Source organism: Mesoplodon mirus, assembly GCF_964341445.2.
Source record: "Mesoplodon mirus genome assembly, chromosome: 9".
Taxonomy (NCBI): domain Eukaryota; kingdom Metazoa; phylum Chordata; class Mammalia; order Artiodactyla; family Ziphiidae; genus Mesoplodon; species Mesoplodon mirus.
This window is the reverse complement of record NC_138985.1, coordinates 47,929,284-47,953,497: the sequence shown is the minus strand read 5'-3', so window position 1 is coordinate 47,953,497 and position 24,214 is coordinate 47,929,284. Positions and strand designations below refer to the sequence as shown.

Below are 24,214 nucleotides of genomic sequence, written 5' to 3'. Positions count from 1 at the left end.
AAAACTCTCATACCATCTTTGCTCTTAGCAATGACCTACATTCCTACTTTTCTAAGAAAATCTAAGTGTCATCTTTTTTCCATTGTTACCCCCTGAACACACCAGTTAGATTGATTGTTCTTTTAAACATGTAAGTCAGATCACTCTCTCTTTTGGTCAAAAGCCTTTAATGGCTTCCAACTTCTTTTACAAGGAAAGCTAAAGACCTTAGCATAGCCTAAATTGTCCTACACATATGAAAATCTTAAGACATATTTCACCTTCTCTACTAGTATTCCCCCTGCAGAATGAGGCCCAGTCACTAATTTCTTTGATGCACTTCAGCTATGTCAGGCTTCCCCTGCCTCTGAGTCTTTGCTTGTCCTTCTTTGGTGACTCCTCTGTCTACAAAGTTCTGTCCCCAGAGAGCCACATCGATGACTCCCTAACATTCCTCAACTATTTACTCAATTATTTCTTTGGTGAACTCTTAACTACTTCTTTTATAATTGTAGTTCCAGCATTTCTTCTCTTCTTTTCCTACTTTAATTTTGTCCTTTAAGCTTTACATACCACCAGTAATTTAATATAACCAGGTACTAAATACTGTACTTATTGCTTTGTTTATTGCCTATTCCACTCCACCGGAATGAAGACTCTATGAAGGCAAAGATTTGATTTGGGTTTTTACTGTTCTTCCTTCTACTGTTAATACTACTGGGTACATACTAGACATTCAATAAATACTTTTTGAATGGATTAATATATTTAGCATAGTAGCTGCTATAGTATATGTGCTCAGTAAATAAGTTACTGTGATTACTTATAATAATGATAACATATCAGGCATGTAAACAACATGGAACCTCCAGGTTGCAGCACTTGAGATTCAGAATAGGAGGAGGAACTTAATATAAATTAATACGGTAATGAAATAAATAAATAAACAAGATCCCGCTGGGAAAAATGTTAAGAGCAGAAAGCTGTGGCATGTGAGGGCAGGGCGTACGGATGAGGCAACATGGGGCAGGTTGAAATCTTGAAAGCTAGGAAAGATATTAAAAGGGAGTATCCAGAGAAGCAGAAGAAGAATAAGGAGACGATAGTATAATCAGTGTCAAGGTAAGGTAGACACTCATGAGAGAAGAGGTGGTTAGCAGTGCCTAACACTTCAGAGTACATAGTACCAAGGAAATGATAACGCAGCAAATGTCGAGATACAAATCATGATAAATACTGTAGGAAGATTTAATGAGTGAAAATAAATCTTCAGAATCAAAAGTATCTACAAAAGCAATGAAAGAGTTTGCAAGATTGTTAGAGACAGGACTATTTATTTAACCCATGTTCTTTACCTTTGATTCTCTCAAAGAAAGAAAGGATGGAATAATAAAAGAATGTATCTCATGTTTGAACTTATAAGACCAGAGGCTGATATAAGTAGGCCAAAGAAGTAGTCTCATTGAATTGAATAGGGCTTTATACCCAGATAAATGGATAATAGAATGACATAATAGATTTCTTCTTATAGTTAAAATCTGAGCTCAAGGATGCATCTAAACCAGTAAAATTACTACACTTCTTAAAGAGAATGAAAATATATAAAAATTTCATAAGTTCTTTCTCTTTAAGAAAATACTACAAAAGAACATAATACCAAAATTCATCTAAAATGTATTTTAATATGGCTCTCATTATTTTTAATTAATCTTATTTACTACAGGTTGTATAATAAATCTTACATGAAGAAAGGAAATTTAGAATTAGCTACTGCTCTCCTCAGCCCCATGGAGGTATTTACTTCTGCTTTATATTTGCAGTTTGAGAAGACAGTTTTAATTTTTTTAAATAAAGGAATTTAGATACAACCAGCATTTTACAGATAATTACAAAATGAATCATAAGTGGGCACAAATTGAGTAATTTGATTAATTTCTAAGTTGACCTTTAGAAAAGTATTTGTCTAACATTTCTTACTTGTTGTATTTTTATTATATCAAACTGAAGTTCCAGCTAGTTAACTTCCATGTTGTTTTAAAAAAATGAGAACTGCGTTATAGATATGATAGTTTGTTTTGTAAAATAACTGTTTCACTTTAGAAGCAATTTGGATTTTGAAATGTAATATGAATATTATCTTTGAATAGTTGCTTCTCTTTCTATCAAGATTTGTTCTTTTCAGGATTACCTCACTTACACATTTTGCCCTTGTATATTTATTAAATCAAGGAATTATTTTGCAGGTAAATTTATTGTTCACTAATAAAAATAAAATACACCTAATGGCAGTGCGTAACTCTCTTCAAGGTGTGTGTCCTCATTCTAAGTAGCCTCTGACTTAGGTGAAAGACCTCCCGACTACAGATACATAATGTGCATCTCCAGCAAAATTGCCCATAAGAATAACTTCATTATTCTGGGAAGCCAGATCTAGAAAACATGTAAAATGTGGAAGTGTTCTGCCCATACAATTTCTGGTAACTACAGTATGACTAAGTGATAAAACCTGAGTCAGCTTCAGTTACAGCATACCTTACTAAGACATTTATTGTGCCATGAAGGAAAAAGGAAATATAGTGGGCAAAGGGGTATTTTCTGAAGCCATGAGGTATTTTAGGTCTATTGAGTTCTGCCTTGATCAATGGGAAAATGATCTCTGGAAGCATTGAGTGGTAGAGTATACCAGTTAGTCACAAGACACCCCAAATTACAGCAGAATGATGAGAAGGAAAAACTCACCAGTACCACTGGACAAATTGTTGTAGGTGGTAAAATATGGTCCTTCAAAGGTCCGCAGTCACATTCAGGTTTCAGATGAGAAGCACATTTATTATGCAGCTAGGAAAGGAGAAAGAGGACACTATCAAATTTTGCATGGCGACAGCAAACATGAAGCAGATTATATTTCGCCCAAGATACAGCAAATATATTTAAAGAATTACAAGAACAAACCAACAGGATCATAAAGGGATTCATACTACATTTGCCCTTATATGTATTCTACCTTAAATAAACTGTTTAGCAACTTCCGTGACCCAGCCTATATATTTTCCAATTCTCAGAAATGTTTATATTAGAAATGTGCTTTAGACCAAAAAGTCTGATTTCTTTGACAAACACACATTATTGTCCATTACAGTCCTTCCTTGGCTTATCTGTTAGCATAATCTTGAAACTACTATGCACCGTGGATGCTTTTTTTTTTTTTTTTGACCCTCCTGTTTTCTCAAAGTCATTCCAAAGTGCACAGCTCAGTATGGGGCATAATTGATCCCATCATTAGTTTTAACTTTCTAATTCAATATGTAAATGTAACCAGAGATTCATCTCAGTAGGAGCAGGATATAAATATAAGAAGACGATTATGATTATAAAAATTTATCTTTATATTTATCAGCTCTACATTAAGTATGTGTATAATCATGTAACATGTTATTTCCTTTTCTACATGTAAAAATCTAAGCTGATATTTTTGTCAACCTTGTCACAAGTTTAAATTAAGGTGTTATAACATAGTATATTAAATAGTGATTTTTTAAAAAGTGAGATGATAATTCTTATTGGAACCATACAGAATTGCTAAAGTAGTAGTTGTTTAAAGGTATCTAGGGGTATATCTGCCCCCTACTCCCTATCAGTTTAATATAAATATCCATACTTTAGAAAAATGATAGATATTAATAAAATAACGTCTTGTTCAAAACCAAAAAGGAGCGGCTTCATTTTTCAGTTTTGAACCAAAAGCCACCCCGTTTACGTCATGATTACATTAATTAATTTCCACAACAAACCTACCTTTGTAACAGTTAATTAACAACCAACCATAGGAGTCTAATGGGGTTGACAGTATAGCGACAGTATAGCTCACCATTATTGAAGGGGTATTTCTGTTTCCTTGAATCTAAAACATCTGTCACGTCGTGCCTTGGAGTTAAGGCTACTTGCACAGTAATTAACTCACACTAGGCCACATTACATGAAATGAAAGTATCTTTACACATTCATCAATAATTAGCAGTTCTGCTTCTCCGTGGCATGTAAACTCCTTTTAAAAAAGTGGTTTAATCTTATCAGGCATTGCTGATCTTTGTCAAGAGGCAGGAGGTATTGAAGATAAAGAAGCAGTTGAAGTCACACGCAAAATAGGAATAAATCAACAGACACTCACTTGGCAAATGCAAATGCATAGTTTCCTCAAAAGAAAATCAGTGACTGGTTTAAATATATTAATTTATTGGACTTAACTTTCTTAGAATAAATCATGGCCCTGAAATTTTGGATTTAAACAAATAGATTACCAAGTGTTGTAGGTTAAGTTGGTCTTTCCCCAATGAATTTCCTAAATCCTAGTACTTGTGAATATGAACTCATTTGGAAATATCTTTGTAGATGTATTCAAGTTCAGTTGAAGTTATACTGAATTAGGTTGGGTCCTAATCCAATGACTGGTGTCCTTATAAGAGGAGAGAAATCTGGACATAAGGAGACAGATATGAAGGGAAGAAAGCCATGTGACAACGGAGGCAGAGATTTGGTGATGGAGCCACAGGCCAAGGGACACCAAGGATCGCGGGCCAGTAACAGAATCAGGAAGAGGCGAGGGAGGATTCTTCCTTACAGCCTTCAGAGGGAGCCTGACCCTGCTGACATCTTTATCTCGGGTTTATAGCCTCCAGAACTATGAGAGAATAAATTTCTTTTCTTATTTTGTGGTATTTTGTTATGGCAGCCCTAGGAAACGAATATACCAATCATTATGAAAATTGAACCCAAATCAAAGACAGGCTGTGTGTCTGAAGACTCTTTTGTAATGTGGTGTCACAGAGAAAAAGCTTCTGCTTTTTGATCCTGTACCACCTATTTAAAACTGACAATGCAAGGCTCTACGAAGCCTCTACAAATAGAGAGATGTAAGAAAAAAATTCTGTCTGTACACATTGAGAAAGTACTGATTTTCACTCTTAACTGCAGTTAGTGAAGCTTTACATGCAACTCTGAAGGACAGAGATGCAGGACACTGACCACAGGTACATAAGCTGAGGGCCTCAGCCTCCTCCATGCCTCCATACCATGTGTTTCTAACAATCTACAACTGATATGATAAGGGATAACTAACCTCTCTATACAGTTATTTGAGGGTTACCAGACGTAAGAAAAGATAACATGAATTTAATGACAGCTTTTTGGCATTTAGGCTAGTTTCCCAGCAGGGGAAAAAAAAAAAAAAAGGGAACTGAGGACTCAGGTAGAATCACACAGTTGATAAGCCAAACAGAATGTGTGTGTAAAGGGTAACTCTTCGTATTGAGGTTTGAGGGTTTCCGAGCATAGGTACCGGCAAATGGTCCTATGAAATACTGCTCTCTGCAGAGCTAAATAAAACCAGCATGGCATTGTCCAGTTTGATTGTCACGTGGTCCATATTCCTAAGTTTTGGGGGTTTTTTTGTTTGTTTTTTTTTGGTACGCGGGCCTCTCACTGTTGTGGCCTCCCCCGTTGCGGAGCACAGGCTCTGGATGCGCAGGCTCAGCGGCCATGGCTCATGGGCCCAGCCGCTCCGCAGCATGTGGGATCTTCCCGGACCGGGGCACGAACCCGTGTCCCCTGCATCAGCAGGCGGACTCTCAACCACTGCGCCACCAGGGAAGCCCCATATTCCTAAGTTTTGTCTAGGCAGCTGCAAGGCAGAGTCTTGCAAGAACATAGGCATATAGCAGGGTCTACAAGGAGGTCAGTAACCATATCATCATCAGTGAAACAGGGAGATGCAGTGCAAGAAAATTCTCCTCCCCAAGAAGTATGTATTAACTAATAATGTGCAAGGTACCTTATACTTTTATGAAGACTGGAGTCTGGCAACTGCTAAATATAGTTGGACGTCCATCAACATCATGAGATTATTTATAACCAGGAGTGTCACACCAGAGGACACCATGTTGGAAAATACTGATCATTCCACAATGTGTATAGCAGGTCTAGTGCATTTATCATACTGCTCAGAGACATACTTGAGGACAAAATATAAAATGTGAAAGCCAATGAGAAAATGCTTATAGTTTCCAGGACTATTTATCAAGATTAAAAGTGAACCTCTGGGCCTCCCTGGTGGCGCAGTGGTTGGGAGTCCGCCTGCCGATGCAGGGGATACGGGTTCGTGCCCCGGTCTGGGAGGATCCCATATGCCGCGGAGCGGCTGGGCCCGTGAGCCATGGCCGCTGAGCCTGCGCATCCGGAGCCTGTGCTCCGCAACGGGAGAGGCCACAACAGTGAGAGGCCCGCGTACGGAAAAAAAAAAAAAAAAAAAAAAAAGTGAACCTCATTTTTGCTGTGAAACTAAAACTTCTGCATAAAGTCTCTTTTTTAAAAAAGAGCAAATATCAACAAAATAGAAACCATATAATAGAATTTAAAAGGCACTTTCCCCCAAAACTACCCCCAAACGGGTTATGTTCTGTTTCTTGATTAGGTGGTGGCTACACAGGGTGCTCATTTGTGGAAAACTCATTGAGCTCTACCCTTAAGATATTTATACTTTTCTGCGTGTATGTTATTTTTCAATAAAATTGTAAAAAGGAAAAAAAAGTGAATATAATCAGCAATAAAAACAAGCTGCTTAAACTGGTCACCATGACATTTTACAGAAAAAGACACAGCACAGCTGAGTCCTTCTCAGTGTCAATAAGATACTGAAGTCTGACAATTGTCTTAAAGATAACCCAGATCCCAAATCAGCAAAACAGAAAAAGCCTCATCAAGAAGAGAAATAAACTAGAACATTGATGAATCCTGCCTCTTAAATGAAATGGCCAATGAAGCCCCAGAGAAAGGAAATCGTTACCTTTTTAAAAGTGTTTTTATTTTTGTTCACATTTACCTCTGCATTTTTAAAGAGTAAGGCATAAAAATCTCAGGTCGTTATTCTATTATATGTACAGAAACGTCCATTCATGTTAAGGGAATCAATCCCTTATCTAGGAAATTCATAAAATATAAACCAGCTATTCCTGGAAGTGAATTAAATACTTGGAAATAATTTCAGAGTTTATGACAATTTCCAATAGCACCTAATTTAGAGCCAGGTCTATGTTTATTGAAAACAGCTGTCTCAATTCAGGAAGAAAAAGAAAATGTGTGAATGAGTGTGTGTGTGTGTGTTTATTGGAGGGAGTTGAGAAAACAGTGAAGGCATTGTATTGAGAAGAAAGCAATGTAATCTAAGAAGTCAAAAGGGAGAAAAATGGAAAAAAAATTTTCATAAGAATTTGGAGTCAAAAAAGAAATCATTTTCCTACAGAAAAATGAAGTGACCAGATTTAGAGGAACATTTGCTGGTCTATATACATTTTTTCTCTCTAACATTTTGCCATTTCAGGGTGCTGCCTTAATGCTGGCATTGGCTAAAGCATGAACCTTTCTATTTTAAAGGCATCAGAAACCTTTAAACATTATTGTTAGGAGTTATTATTTTTTATTTTTTGGTGGGGGTATTTCTCTCACTTTTTTTATTTTTTATCATCTTTATTGGAGTATAATTGCTTTACAATGGTTAGTTTCTGCTGTATAACAAAGTGAATCAGCTATATGTACACATATATCCCCATATCTCCTCTCTCGTGTCTCCCTCCCTCCCACCCTCCCTATCCCACCCATTTAGGTGGTCACAAAGCACCTAGCTGATCTCCCTGTGCTATGAGGCTGCTTCCCACTAGCTATCTATTTTACTTTTGGTAGTGTATATATGTCCATGCCACTCTCTCACTTTGTCCCAGTTTACCCTTCCCCCTCCCCGTGTCCTCAAGTCCATTCTCTAGTAGGTCTGCATCTTTACTCTGTCATACAGAGTGAAGTAAGTCAGAAAGAGAAAAACAAATACCGTATGCTAACACATATATATGGAATCTAAAAAAAAAAAAGAATGGTCATGAAGAACCTAGGGGCAAGACGGGAATAGAAATAAGGAGTTACTATTTTAAAGGAGGTAGGAGCCCTACATGATACCAAAAGTCAATAATCCATAGTCATTGTATAAGCTTTCGTTTGCGAAGCTCAAATGACATGTATCATCCTCCTACCCTGTGAGTCCTGCCTGACCGCGGGTATTTTACCGCAACCGGAGCAAATGATAACATGTTTTAAATACAGGTTTTACATGTCAAGAAAATATGTTCATGGCAGAAATGAACAGGTATAAACAGTGCGATCTTAAGAATCAGAGAACGTAAGCAAGAGGAGGAGGAGAGAAGCAATGATGACATTCAGCCCGGCTGATTGAATTATAAAGGCCCAGGGGAAATGGTTGCCTAATGTTAGAAGGTAGTTTATATTGTTCTCACTTAGGATTTTTCTGTTTTTATTTTTTAAGTGGTTAGATTTACAAAAGGAGATAAAACCCAGTTCTAAGGGCCTAACATTCTATCCACATAAAGGCAAATAGTATTATATCAAGAAGCCACAGGTTCTGAATAAAAAAGGGGTGCTAAAATGGTTTTATCTTTAAGCATTTGTCTACACTTACTTGTATATTTGATGCAGATTTGAATATTACAGGATGATTTAAAAAATTTTAAATCATGCATTTAAAATTCACTATTTAGCAGTAAGAAGCACAGTGTTATCAGTCATGAAAGTGAATTATCGAGGACCTCCTCTAAACTCAGCACTCCATCAAGATTTAGGGTTATTAGAAGAAAAATGTGTATACTGGACCCGGAGCTGGATGAGATTCTAGTCTAACAGTGTAGATGACGTTAGCATGCAGACGTGACACTGCTGGACAGCATTTCAGTCTTTCTTTTGGTGTGGAATAAAAGCCTAGAAAGTGTTTAGAAAATGGCAAACATTATTATCAAGGGAAATTTCAAGGAAAATATGGAACTTAATTTGATTCCTGAGGTATAGTCAAAATTTGAGGTGGGTGCATTCAGGGCAATACTAGAGTAAGCAAAATAGGGGGGGAAGCATGGCTTTCCCAGAGGCCTGTCAACAGACATGCTTGGCTACAGCAGGGACTGGGCATACAGGAGACTATTATATACGTCATGTGCTTAGGTTTGGGTCGGATATTTGGAGAAGTGAAAACCAGGTTGAGGTAGGAAGAGGTGAGAGCTGCATTTATTATCACAGGACTATTATAGGTTGCCGAAGGTGGCATATGATAACAAACTAGTATTTTCAGAAGATGACTCTGGAGGTGGTTTGCAGCCTGTGTTATAGGAAAAGTACCTTCTGTTAGGGAGATAAGCCAAGATTTCTGACTCTAATCTAGTTAAGAGGTGCTAAGAGCCTGCACGTGGGCTGTGAATGGTGAAGACAAAAAACTCAAATCTGAGAGAGATATTTTAAGGGGAAAACTTAAAGTCTCACAGATAGGTTGGATATATGAAATAGAGGTGAAAGACAAGGATAAAAGAGATTGACTTCTATTTCCAATGATTGCAAGCCTGATGTTACCATGTCTGATAGAATACAGTTGGAATAGCTGTTCTTTGTGAACATAAATAAATCAGCTTAGTCTAGGATTTAGTGATATTCGAGACCACATGGTTCTGGGTGCTTTTAGAATATGCAGGTGCTATTCTTAGACTGGGCAACTACAGATCCTTCCAGAATTGAGTAAGAGATGGCATGAGTAACATTCATGGAGTGCCCTCTGTGACCCATGGGATGGGTTTTGTGCCCTCACATGACATTTTAGCTAGTTTTCACTATGATAATAATTGTCCTTCCAAAGGACTAGTATGTATGGGGCCTTCCCTGAACCCATTGACATAGATTTTTTTAAAAAATTCATTTAATTCTTACAAAAATCTTACAAGATAGGTATCATTAAGTCCATTTTACAAATGAGGAAGCTGGCCAAAGCTTTTTACATACTTGGCCCAAGATTGTACAACTACTATCTTACTGGTTGGACAGAGACATTCTTAAGAATCTGGTCAGTCTAACTTATGACTAAGTTAAAACTCAAGTCATTTCCAAAAGTCATATGTACAAAGGAAGTGATGGCATTTGGAAAACCACTGAAATGAAGCCAGGTTTCGTTCTCTTTGTTTCTCTCTGCAATCTATTCCTCACGGACTCCGTTCAGATAGGCCTTACTAAAGCTCAGCTTTGACGGTGCCATATCCCATCACAACTTCTGCTAGTTCTTTGCTATATTAACAGCACTTTCTGGGAAGCATTAAGACATAAGAAAGTAGATTCAGTTTGTTTAAAGGCAATCAGTAGTGTAAGTGTCAGTCAAAAGCAGATCAACTTTATACTAAAATTTTCATACAATAGTTCAGGAAGAAAGTATAGATTATACTAAATACATAAATGTTTGGAGGTGAATATCCTCTGTTTACCCTAGGCAAAAAATCTATAAATTAATAGATATAGTCTTATAATTGCTTAACATTAAAAACCAAAGCAGCACAGAGGCTGAAGTTATTTTTAAGAAGGCTATATATATTCTTCTGGATACATGAGGACTTATATAAAAATATCAAGTCTTGTTTCATGAACCAAACACCCACAGGAACCCCGGAGATCATGGTTTACAGCAAATCAGGCTGAAGTTAGCCAGAAGCCATGGGTCTTGGGAGAGCTTAGTAAGAGGGCAGCCACTTTTTCCTGACTCTGCCTTAAACCCTTCAGTGGTCCCTTGGTTAGCCTGTGTCCTGAGCAGAACTCGGGATTTAAATACATTTACGGCTTATATTGTGCTTTGCTATAGTGACCAAAGAGTCATCTTCATGTACACTCTGATCTTTTGCTAAGAATAAGATGTTAGGGACATGCTGTCTGAACTGAATTAGATATGAAATCCTTAGATTTTAAAAAGCAGAGTTTATCCAGAGGTAGCACCTTCTTTCCTATAAAAGGAAAGGCCTTATTTCTTACAACACTAGGACCAGGATCAAGACCAAATATAAATATGTAACTGGAGAGTGCTTAGGCTAGAAATACAGATTTTGGAGTCACAGATGAGAGGAACCACTAAAACAAAAGAAAGAAAACAAGAAAAACAAAATGGAATATAAAACAAGAAAAAAATTTCAAGATGCCTTGATAATCAATAAGACCGTTAGCAATGGTAACTTTGAGGAGAATGATTCCCATAGAATGAAAAGGGCAGAAGATATACCTCATAGAGGTTAAATGGGGGAAGAAGAAGAGGAGTCAAGTAAAGAAACTTAAAATCTCTAAAAGCTTTTGTATTAGGAAAGGTAGCAATGCATATTTTTATTTATTTTTCCTTAAATTTATTTATTTTTATTTTTGGCTATGTGGGGTCTTCGTTGCTGCATGTGGGCGTTCTCTAGTTGCAGCAAGAAGGGGCTACTCTTCGTTGCGGTGTGCAGGCTCTAGGTGCACGGGCTTCAGTAGTTGTGGCTCACGGGCTCTAGAGCACAGGCTCAGTAGTTGTAGCGCACGGGCTTTGTTGCTCTGTGGCATGTGGGATCTTACCGAGCCAGGGATCAAACCCATGCCTTCTGCATTGGCAGGCAGATTCTTAACCACTGCGCCACCAGGGAAGCCCAGCAATGCATATTTTTAGAGCGTTCAAACTTTAAACACATTGGGTTTTTTTCAAGAAATAAAAATAGGAAAGAAAATAACAGATCTAAAACATTATACTTGAAATGTATGAAGGATGGCAAAATAACTTGAAATACAATGAAGAAATAAATTCTGATATTCTCTAACTTCAGTTTATAGTAAAGATATAACTAATGAAAGATGCACTTTATGGGGAAAGTAAGAGGAACGGGCTCCTACAAGATCAGAAATAAAACCAAAATATTTTTGTAGATGCTTAGCAAGAAGAAAAAAGAAAACTAATATTTTTAAATGTTCCAAATTTTTAAAAAAATGAAATAGCTGTGGTCTTCTTAAAACTGAGAACTCAACATATTTAAGTAATTTCTATGTGTAATTTAAATCATTGTTAGATGTTTTATTACAATAACCAAACACTTCAAAAAAATAAAGCTGTCTTTCATAATTGAGGAAATTTCAAATGTAAATATAATTTAACCGAGTAATAGCTGAAAATGATTGAAGAAAATGTTTTCATTTTTAAAAAGTACTTAATTGTACTTTTGAAATGCAAGTCACAGTTTGTTTTTCTCATTATCCTATGTGTATGTGTGTGTGTATGTTTAAGAAAAATTTTTAAATGGCATGTGTGTTGGGGAGGGGTGTTGAGAGGCACTACAGAGAAACGTATCTGCTTAACTGAAACAACGCTCCCTACTGTTTTATTCCCACAAAAGCAAGAATAATTTGTCCTATAACAAGATGACTCATACACTAGCTGTAAAAAGAAAACACAACCGATGGGGGAAAAAAACCAGCCCCATAAACGTTTCTGTACCAAATTGTAAAAATGGCTATTCTTAAAAATGTGCGTTCTAATTAATTTCCAGAAGTACAACATGAAACACCAGAGGTACCATCTAACAACTGCATTTATTCCAGAAGTTACTTGAAGCAGCTTTGACAATTAAGCAAACTAGGTAGAGTGCTGAGATTTCCTGGGAAAGACCAAGTGACCTCTTCTTTCTCGATTGTCAATACCATTAGTGACTAGCGTTTACATCCATATCTGTTATCCCTCAATTTATCATTTAACTAAAGGAGCAAGGCAACGCCATGTTGTAAAGAAGGGTTAAGTGAGTTCTTAGAAGCATCAAGAACTAAAACATGGACCCCCCTGCATCTCTACCTAGTCATGTGGTCATTGATGATTTGCATAGATTTTTCTTGGTCTTAGTGTCCTCACTATAAAATTAAGTCTTTGTACCACATTATTCATTGTTCTACCCTTTTTAAGCCCATAGATTCTATGATGGGAAGAAATTTAGAACATGTAGAATAGAAAATTTTACCAGAATAGTGTTTTCGGGCAGAGGGATAGCTGAACTCTACCCAGTCAGTATCCTAGGCTCACTGCCCACCCACAGCCATGGTGTCTGGTTACCTTCCTGGCAGCTCCTAGAACTCCATGGAGCACAGATTGAATACCTTATGACAGTATTATCTCTAAGGTTGTCACTAGCTCTAAAATTCTCGATTCTGTGAGGACAGATCTGACCTTGACATTTATCCCTTTGGGAGCCAAACATGATATAAGATGCCCCCATGAATTTACGCTAACTTGGACTTAGTCTAAAATTCAGGATGGCCTTCCAGGATAGGACTCATCAGAGAACATGGGATATACCATCTTCGTCGTGAGTGAATGCTAGAGATTTATCCTTCAATGTTACTCACTGTGATCTGACACCAAACACAATGCAGTCCTGTCAAGCCCTGGTAACATTTAACCGTTTTGTGGCACTTATCACACTTGGTTGGGCAGTTGCCTTCAACCCAGTAATGATGCATCACCTAGAACACAACAAAAGCACTGTGGTAAAAGGAGGCATTCATAAACACCACCCTGAAAAAGCAAGCATGGCCACACACTTACATCAGTGTTCTTCTTGGACTTTACGTAAGTCTTGATGCAAGAAGGAGGTGCTCTAGCCACACAACGCTCATGGACTGTGTACTTGCAAACTGAAAGGAAACATGTACACAAATTCAGAGCTAATCCTGGTCCTGATTGCAATTTTATACAGAAAGAATGACATTAACAGAAGCTCGTTTCATAGCCACTGCTCCCTAATCAATCCAATCAGCCACATCAAGGAAAAGTCCAACTCGACTGTTTTTACCATGGAATACAAAAGGCCAATTAGTACAGGAAATATTATGCATGTGAAGAACCAAGACTCCTCTATCATGGCAATAGCAGGAAATACTTAATTAAATCAGGACTCACTCAAATTTTTCACAATAATTCCCAGATGACAAACATACTAAAGACAAATTGATGACTGCCAAATGGCTTGGTGTCATTTGCTAGAAGGAAGAGATCTATATTTTACAAAGTATAGGCATGAGAGCAGCTGGCGGGCATGGGAATAAAAGCCCATGAGTTTATGCTATTTTGTCTATTGATTTATCTAAACCTTAAATGGCTGATTAGTCTATTTCCAGAGAATAGATTTCATCATACATGCCAGGCCTTCAGTTAAACTTCATCCTTCATTGCCATCATGGCACTGTTTGTCCAAAAGGAACAACCTTTGCTGGGCAGCATATTGTATATATATATATGCAAAATTTTATATGTATCTGCAAATATGTATAGAAACACATGTACAAACATATATATGTGTGTGTATATAAAATGTATAATGTATATAAAAAAACCAACACGTACACTTTATTGGCATCTTTAAATTACTTCACGGCTTGATTCTCAGTATAAGTCAGGGTCATATACAGATATTCTTTAATAAAACACTGGTTTCAAATTAAGAATTCTAAATGCATAAATATATAGAATAAAAATTAAGTAAAAAACAACCAAGTAGCTCTCTCAATATAACAAACAAAAATTAACCACTGCATGAAGTTAGAATGAAAATATAATATTTATATAGTAAAACTATTCCCAAATATCCACGTCTCTGATTTCCTTTGGCAACACTGAGGAAGAAAACACAGTTTCTCTTCTCTTCCATATTGGCAATAATGTTGAGTATTACATTTGCCACACTAATCAGTTAAAATTTGTGAGCAAGATTCTCACTCTTATATGATATTGCCCATATTATTTGAGAATTACCATTTTGTTTCATAAGCTCCCATCAATAGAAAGTACCATGAAAAATTATTTTCCTTAAAAATAAAACAAATTACTTCCTTTGTACATGGAGAATGTTCTGGTATAAATAGCCTTTTAAATGTGGCCACCAGAAACTGCCCTCTAAAGTGGCACGAGGTAATTTTATGTAACTTTACTAAAATCCTTAAACATGTAAGAAATCACTTAAAAGTGTACCTACCATATGGTTTTTAATGTAAAATAAAACATCTGAGAGAAAGTCAACTCCCAAATATGCTACCAAAGAAGCTGTTAGCTAAAAATAATATCTGAAAATTATGTATTATATGGAAGCCAGGTAAAAAATTAGATTTAATATAAATGCACGAAAATGGGATGTGTCTAATAAACTTGACAATTTCAGTAACTCCATACACTGCAGAAAAGGGCGTGGATGGACAACGTGCTGGACCAGGACAAAGTCACACTTTAGTGAGGAGGACTCAGTATTCCCTCTGTTTTAACAGAGGCATCACGGAATGCAAAAGTTCCTCAGGCATACATGTTGTTTATTTAAAACTTCTTAAGTGCCTTTTATAAATTAATTGTTACATATACTACCAGAAAGTACACCATAGAATAAAATAAATATTGTAAATATAAGTGTACCTAAATAAAAATAATGGCCACAATTCATGAACTGGCAACACTTTGGGTTCTAATATCCATTAACCATATATTAGATTTTCTTTGTGATAGAATTAAGAATCACGTGCCTGAGGTATAAGATTAGTTTGTATTCCTTGTGCTTTCTTAGTTTGAATGGAAACTGATAATCAATTATTTTTAAAAGACTGAAAGGAATTAGCTCATTATAGGAAGACAATGTGAATAAAGTGATAACTTAGGGAGGGAAAAAAGACAAATATGCATAAGATATAAATATGAGAAACCAATGGATATTTTCATAATACTCCCAGAAGAAATGGGAATCATGAATAAATTAAACTACAGTGGAAAGAAAATGGCTAGTGAATTGGGAAATGTCCTTATTTCTTTTCCAAGGAGAAGGTTTTCCAAAATTGAAGAAAGTTAAAACGAGAGTGATCTAAACCTTCAGAAACATACTTCAGGGAAAGATAAATCATAGGTATGGGAAGGGTCAGGTTATTCTGAACTCCATCTACAAATAGGACTATTCCATGAAATCAACCACTCCTCACCAGAGGTGATGACATCCGGGTAAAGCAAACATACTCACAGGAGCAGCAGAGGCCCTGCTTCCCCACGCCGATCAGCATGTTCAAGCAAAGATTGCAGTAGGCAGGTTTGTTAAAGTGCTTGAGTCGCCACACATGCTGTCCGTCATCCTTCACATTCTGCACGGGATGCAAGAGAAAAAGATTTCACTTAATGAAGTAAACAGTGGAATATGTAAGTGCCAATAAAATTCAGAGCTGGACTGAAGCATTTGAAGACAATCTGTTATTTCATCCCTGACTTTCTCCAAGATTGCCACAGAGTCTAGAAAACCACATGTGCTCTAGTGGAATGATGAGATCCTGCTAACAAATATCGGATGCTATAGCAACCCACAAATTCTTGCCTAATATCAACAGTTCAACAGCAGGTCCCAACCATCATAACCGTCCGCCAAACTGAGCACTCCTCAGAACAGAGGCGTGTTTGCCTCACCTCTGTATACTTTGCTCCTAGCACAATTCCATAAACAAATCAGTGAATAAAGGAAGAGAAAATACTCTTGAGTGGAAGATTCTGAGAGATGAAAACCTTGGCAGAATAGGTTAACCCTTGCTTAATAGTAGGAATATGCAAATTTCATGATGGTGGTTAGCTCTTATAAGGAGGTAGAAGGGTGGGATGGGATGTGAAAGAATGACACTTAAAAGTAAGTTATTCAGGATATTCTAAGGCTTCAGTTGGGGGATTCCTTATATGTTATAATTGACATTAATATATTTTTTTATGTCTCAAATAGAAAATTTAGAAACATAAACTTTTATAAGGCTCTAATTACATTATTATTTTCTTTACTTCTCTTTTACAAAATATGAATGATTTTAATCTCATGGAAAGATGGCAAAAATATTAAAACTATATTACTGTATTTACTTATAAGTCTCTATCATTATTTGCCACAGTAAAACCTTGAGTTCAATTAATTCACATTTTAGCAAAACAACTGTAATTATTATTTATTCTTCTAAGTAAAACTCTATATAATATTATAATAGCTATTCTCTATTAAATACATTGTTTAAGATTGAAGTAAAATGAAATAATATGATGCTTAAGATTCCTTACAAGGAGGTGAAGATATTAAATGAAGTTATTATACATCATTACTTTTATTACCATCATTTTCTGAATTAATATGTAGTCCTTGTACATCATGTACCAAACTATATCAAACTCAGATTAATTTTAGACATCATTTATTGGTATTCTATAGAAACCACTGCAGGTCATGGTTTTTCAGGTAGTCAAGTTGCCACACTTCTTAGAACACGTGGAGCTAATACTTTTGTTTTGTTTTGTTTTGCGGTACGCGGGCCCCTCACTGCTGTGGCCTCTCCCCCTGCGGAGCACAGGCTCTGGACGTGCAGGCTCAGCGGCCATGGCTCACGGGCCCAGCCACTCCGCGGCATGTGGGATCCTCCCGGACCGGGGCATGAACCCGCGTCCCCTGCATCGGCAGGCGGACTCCCAACCACTGTGCCACCAGGGAAACCCGCTAATACTTTTTTGAGCACCTATTATGGTCTGGGGCACTGATACAAATTCTGTGGTAGTGAGACAGTATAAACATGTCCAGATCATCTTGTTTCTCTGGATAATAAAGTATTAATTATAATGCTTCCTAACTACTTTTTCCTATTCCCAATCAAGAGATAAACCACCAGATTTGAAGTACCCAATTAAATCCACAGTAACTAATTCCTACATTAGAACCAGAAATGTCAAATTTGCATCATAATATGAAACATTAATGAAAATGCTTTCTGGGAGATAATTCTCCATGGGTCTCTTGAATTTCTGCACATTTTGCAAGCAGAAGAACTGTCCTTTTCTCCAAGTTATCTTTTCAAAGGTGTTTGAATAACATATAGCCTTGCACAAGATGTGTAGAGGGCAGGTTTCCTTAGTGTCCGGTATAATAAAGATAATTTCTCCCTTCTAAGCAAAGGTTTAGCAAGTTTGTTTACTGTGTATTATAAAAGATTTAGTTTCCCCAGGCCAGGGGTTCTGAGCTCTGATGCTGTGCAAGGCAATTACTTGGACCTCTCTCCATCACCCCAAAGAGACTTCATGGGCCAGGAGAACTAGCTCAGATGTGAAGCTCCTATCGCTTCTTTGCTGTGAGTAAACAAGTTTTTGTTTCTGACCCAGGCACTCATGTCCTCTGCCAGCACCCATGGAACTGTGGCAAACTCACTTGTTCCCTTGCAAGTAGGGTAACTCTCAGACCCTTCATGGTTCTTGACAATGCTCAGCTTCATTTTCCTGACAAAGAACTAACAAGTTCTCAGCAAAAGCACTTCTGCAGAAGGTGCCATGGAGGGGACATCAGAAGACAATGGTGTTTCAGGTTTTTTTTCAAAGCTTAAGAAATAGATTTTATAGTAATTTCTGAATCCAGTTCTGGTCTGCTCAAGTCATATGATTTCTAGTATCTTTATTATGTGAATGGAATGCTTTATATATTTGTTTAATTTTGCTATAGCTTCCAAACTATCTATGTTTTAAAATTTCTATTCCTTCAAATAAGAATAAGATACCCTGATGTTAAAAGTTAAAGAGGTTAATTTTTTTAAACATATTGATAAAGTTAGCATTAAGTATTAGTTTAAATAATTAGATTAATGCTCAAAAAGACATTTTTAAGTGAAAAGGAGAAAAGAAAATTTAATTTTCATATGTATTACTGTTCTCATAAGCCTTGTCATTTTATTTTTAAATGAGTGTCCATTACATGTGAATAAGCCTCCTCCTGTTGAAGAGCACATATGGACTAAGTTAGCTGGCATTTTCCTTATCAAAAAATAAACAAGTCTGAACGTGGGTGTTCTGTCAATCAGAACACTTAGCCATGTTACAGGCTGCCACTGATGCACAAATCCATTACCCCGACATAAAATGCTCTACCAAAAAACAAATTAAATCACTTTATAGCTCTTAGCCGGATACATTGCCAGAATATTCAGAAGATGAAATATGTATGTGACTTCAAGAGAAGAAATTGAAACCAGGAGCCAACTACTTCTAAGCAGCGCAAATTAAACGCCAACGCTATGTATTTTCATGTCTTGTCTTGTTTGTCTTATTTAGATGGTAAACTTACTGGGGAAGGGGGAGACTCTGTCCCTTACTATATTCTATCAGCCAGTAGAGCATACGCCTCTTAGTACTTCCACTGCAAAAAAATATTTATTGTCATAGAGAGGAATTCATTTTTATAAAAAAGCAATGAAGAGGGAATCTGGAAGGCTTGATTCCTGGCCTCTGATGAAAATGTGGATAAGCCATTTCACCTTTCTTATTTTCCTCTCTAATAAAAGGAAATAAAACGAAAGTAACCACTTTCCTCACCCAGGCCATGGTGTGAGGTTTCATTATACAATACCTGTGAAGTCAATTTAGCTCCTCAGAAGACTGGTGTTATATAAACAGCAAATATTATTACCATCATTGGGTTGAGTTGTGTAACATCCCCGTGTTTCAGCCAAAAGATTTGAGAAGGATGCTTGTAGGTTTATGATACTTTATTTCATAAAAGTTGTGTTCTCCTGGTTTTTTCATTACCAGACATTACTCTTAATAAAAATTTATTCCTGATATTTAGTGAACACTGTATTTTATAATGAAGCAGTTCAGTTCTGTGCATGTGTCAGAGAAATGTTTAATGAAACACAGGCAAATTAACACAGAGAGGGAGTGCCAGGGTCTTCCTCGCCTTCTAATCCCCTGTAAGTCAAAAGGAGGCTTTGAAGGGACTAAGGCTCTTTGGAAAATATTGAAAACTATTTCATTATCTTAGTGATTTCTAAAGTATTATTTTTTTCTGTAAATACCTCCAAGATTGCAGACAGTGTTCAAGTGAACTAGGGCTCTTATAAATCATACCATTTTTTTTCAAAAGACCTCAAGGAGAAATTTCACTGATGTCACAGTCAAAATGCTCCCATCCCCCTGCCTAGCCAGGTCCGTTTCAACTGACTTCACTTATGACACATAGAAGAGCTAAGGTCGCAAATGGATTCCAACTCAAGAAATAATAAGTGCCATTAAATTACCTTACTTTTCTGTTCAAGGTCTCCAAAAAATTATAATGATATGAAAGAAACTGTTCTTTTAGACAAAAAGATGAACTATATCAGGCCTGAGAAAAGAGAATGCAGAAAGAAGTTTTAAAATTCTGAGGGGTGCTGCAATCAACTGCCCATCTCCAGATCCCACTTTCTGAAGTCAGCCTCAGACCCTAATAGTCTTAAGGTTCAAATGCCATTTCAACTGTCAGTAACATCACGTGGTTATTTTCCTCGAATGACCCAGTGTGGAATCTCAAGAATTGTTGCATTTATCCAGCTTCATAACTCCTTTCTAGATTGTGCAAACAGCAGAACAACATCTTAACCAAATTAAATTTTAAAAAATAGAGTGTGAAACATTAGTTTTACAAATATAGCTTAGTCTATTAAGAACACATCATCTTCTGCTTTCCATCATACTCATCAAGGGACACATATCATCAGAAATCAGGAAGCAAACCAAAGAATTACTTCTCCTTTATTGAATCAGGCAAAAAAACGTATCCTAAAACATTTCAATCAATGGCAAAGCTTAAACTATATATAGGGATTAAAGACCAGGACTCTGAGAACACAGAGTGAAATCAACATACATAACCTTTCAAAAATCATACAGGCCAGACTTGGGCCCAACAATCCAAGACTAAGAAGTGAAGGTATCCTTATTTTAAGCCAGGCTCCTATTTAAATGTGTATTACTGTTTTTATGATAATATGAATTCAGGAATTTTCCTTGCAAGACCTAATAATGATTCAAGATTACAGATTTCAGGAATTGGAGCATTACTAATTATCCTGTTCATCGAGGAAAACAAATGTTTGAACTGAGAGAATATCAGAAAAGGAAAGGGATATTCCTGACTAATTTCTTTTTACATGTCCAGATAAGATGACTGGCAAAAAAATGACCTAGTTAGTTAATAATCAAGCCAGGGTGAAGGCCAATTTGATAACCTTCACTGCCACTCTACTATCTCTTCATTAGTCCTTATGTCTTGCTGGGGTGGTCTAACTGAGCTAAATTGAAAAAAAAAATCAGATTTCTCTTTCCAAGATAATTTAAAAACAGTTAACACTCATTCTGTTTGTATGACAGATTAATGATAGAATAACTTGGGGGTCAGCAAAACTATGGCCCTTGGGTCAAATATGGCCAGCAAGCTGTTTTGTAAATAAAGTTTTATTGGAACACAGCCCTGCTGTCATTTAGGTGGTGTCTGTGGTGCCTTTTGCACTGCAGTGGCAGAGTCCAGCAGTTCCAACAGAGACCTTATGACCCACAAAGCCTAAACTATTAACTATCTGTCCTTTTACAGGCAAAGTTTGCCAATCACTAGAGCAGAGTTTATTGCTAGATACAGTTATTTAAAAAAGAAAAACATTTTCCTTCAAAATAAGATTTTTTTAAAAAGCAATTCTTTACTGAGATGAATGCTGACGGAAGAATGAGTAAGTCTCAGGCATAAATTTTTAATTGTAATCAAAATCACATAGGCCACCCAAACACTCGATTTTACTTCAGATGTAAGAGACTACACCATTTCTTACTGGGTCTCATGAAGTGTGAAGGACTTCTTGTAAGAGAAAGGAAATGACTTCTACTCCCTAGCATTTGATAAAGTATCGGGTTCTGATAAACTACAATTCTGATCCTAGCACCACAATGGGTATTAGGTAAAATAGAGTACTTTAAAAAATTCTGTTGGTGGAGAAAAATGAACCACAATAAAATCACAACTGTTCTACCTTACATTTCACGTGAGGACTGCTCTCCCAGGGCAATATTCTTATCTGGGTAATTGGGCTAATACACCACGGTCACTTTCAAATACACTGTGGTATTTAACATGCACTATCAATTAGCATCTACTCCCTGAGTTCATAATTGACAATAGACAAGAATATATAGGACAACCTAACAAGACAGGCCTCACAATAAATGGCTGAATTCAACCTAAAGCTTCTAGATTTCCAATCTCGTAAGCAAAAGTGGGGGGCGAAGTAGGAGGGAATACCATGAATCAAATTCTCTACAGGTAATAACAAAACACATTTACTGCCTACAGAAAAGGAAATAAATCTCAATTACTAAAAAAGGCCCTCATCACTCAGTTGTCATTGTGTCATTACTGGTTTGTAAAACACTTACCATGCCTGGGAATTAAAAAGCTGTTTTTAACAAATAGATGCTCTGATTTGTGATCATAATTACATAGCTTTTCCATTTTATTAAAAGTCCATTTTAAAAACATTATTGACTTATTCTTTTTTTTAAGAAGTGAAGAAAATACTCTCAGAATTGTTCTTCACAGGGGAACCATCCAATCTCATATTCAAGTTGATCTACAAATGTTAAATAATGTAGCCCTGCCATCTAGTGGCCATCACTGGGAACACAACTTTGGAACACAGCTTGGGTTTCTTTGAAACCCTGAATCGATTTCTCCTATTAAGCTCCAAAAAAAAAAAACTTTTAACGAAAAACATAACATATAAATCTAAGAATATGAATATAAAGTAAATTATGTATCATTAACCTGATGGACATTAATGGCAAAGAATTGTCACTCCGTTGAAATAAAGTTACTGCTACACTAGAAACTGATGAGGTATATTGTATTTGTTTAAAATATTTTTAGTTAAATCCACATAGATTTATGGACTATATTGACCAATGTTATTTTCATAATTTCACAAATATCTGTATTTATGAATAAAACTAAAGAATTTCTAAGCAATATTTTCCAAAAGAAAACATTATTTCAAAATCTTTCTGTGATATTAAAAATATAGATGACTGTATCTCCATTTCTGTACTTTCCTGTCCAACCTTCAACTACCAAATGATTTACTTACTTCTTTCATTCTCTCATACAAGAATTTCCATAAATATTTAGAATAAAAACATTTTAGCTTTAAAAATATAAAATTCCCTTTGGGAACCATTATCAATAGAATTTCTTGAATAGTCATTTGTCAACTATTTTTCAGTATAGAATATACACCAAACCTTACAAAGTTAACATTTAGTCAGTTTTCTTTCTGTTTTCTCCCAACAGTCTGATTTACATATGCTTTTGACAGAAGGTATATTAAACAATAAACACATATTTATGATACAGAGATATATAGTAAGTTATTACAAAAGATACTAGGTTATGTATAGTATAAGAACATCAGATACAAGAAGTATTGCTTCATTAATTTGCAAAATGTAGAAATATGTATCTATTAACAATAAGGTCTATATTAACTTTGTTTTCATAGATTATTTACTTTAAGGGTAATTTCCTATTTATCATCTATCAGTAATTTTTCTTTTCCTTCCTCTGACCATGTCTAAAATCCCGTGGGCCTCATGAAGGCTGAGATTAACCTGAATGTAAACGAATTTGAAGATCCAGGTGAACTGGAGGCAAATTCTACCATCTGAAACTCATTTATATATTCCCAAACCCATATGTAAATATGTACAAACCTATTTTTGTATACTCTCACATGTTTTACAAACACAGACTGCAAGATCTCTTGAGAACTGTCTTTAAAAAAAAACTGGTATCTTGAGTAACTGTGGTATAGTCTTGAATCTGAAAAATCATTATTGCTGGTAACAGGAAGCATGAAAAATGTGGAGGTCAGCAGCAGAGTGGTGGACATTACATTCTTGCATCTCAAAACTCTAAATATTCTATGTGTCAGGGTGCTTTCCATCAGTAATACTCTGAATCTAAGTATATATTTTACTACACTCATGTTATAGTTAATTCTTATTTATTAAGCTAAGTATAAAAATCTAGTGTTGACTCATTGGATTTTTAAATTAACTATTACTAAAATTCACACCAAGCCGGGGCAGCAAGATTTGGACTCAAAGTCACTATCATATCACATTCTGATCTTATGTTGATCTACTTTATTCCCCAAACCACCAGTTTTAATTACCACTGTAGGCAATGATATAAGAAAACTTTGACAGGCTTAGAAGGAAGAACTTTGACAGACTGTTGATATGTAAGGAAAACATTTACACACACACACACACGCATATATACTCAACCACCTCTATATATAATTGGCTCCCCCAAGTATGGGTTTGGTTATCAATAAAACAGATCTTCTTCATGGGGAGGGGGAGTACAGAATGGGATGGAGCACCACAGGAACCACAGAATGCAATAATACTGGGATGTTTTTTGCATTAGATAAAATAAGGCCAATGTTTTTTTTTTTTTTTAAACAAGATTGCACTTTAAATAGTGGG

General features: G+C 36.1%; 1 protein-coding gene across 3 annotated transcripts in view; it reads right to left on the bottom strand.

The window, feature by feature from the left end:
* DGKB (diacylglycerol kinase beta) overlaps positions 1–24,214 on the bottom strand; it is a gene marked incomplete at its 3' end in the record, with an annotated part of 923,203 nt that overhangs the window by 495,368 nt on the left and 403,621 nt on the right. For all 3 annotated transcript variants that reach the window (XM_082632047.1, XM_082632048.1, XM_082632049.1), the window contains 4 exons: positions 15,885–16,002; positions 13,439–13,527; positions 13,240–13,356; positions 2,719–2,817 (listed from right to left, as the gene is read on the bottom strand). In XM_082632047.1, the coding sequence (XP_082488173.1) occupies positions 2,719–2,817; positions 13,240–13,356; positions 13,439–13,527; positions 15,885–16,002 (423 nt within the window). The remainder of the gene's footprint in view (positions 1–2,718; positions 2,818–13,239; positions 13,357–13,438; positions 13,528–15,884; positions 16,003–24,214) is intronic.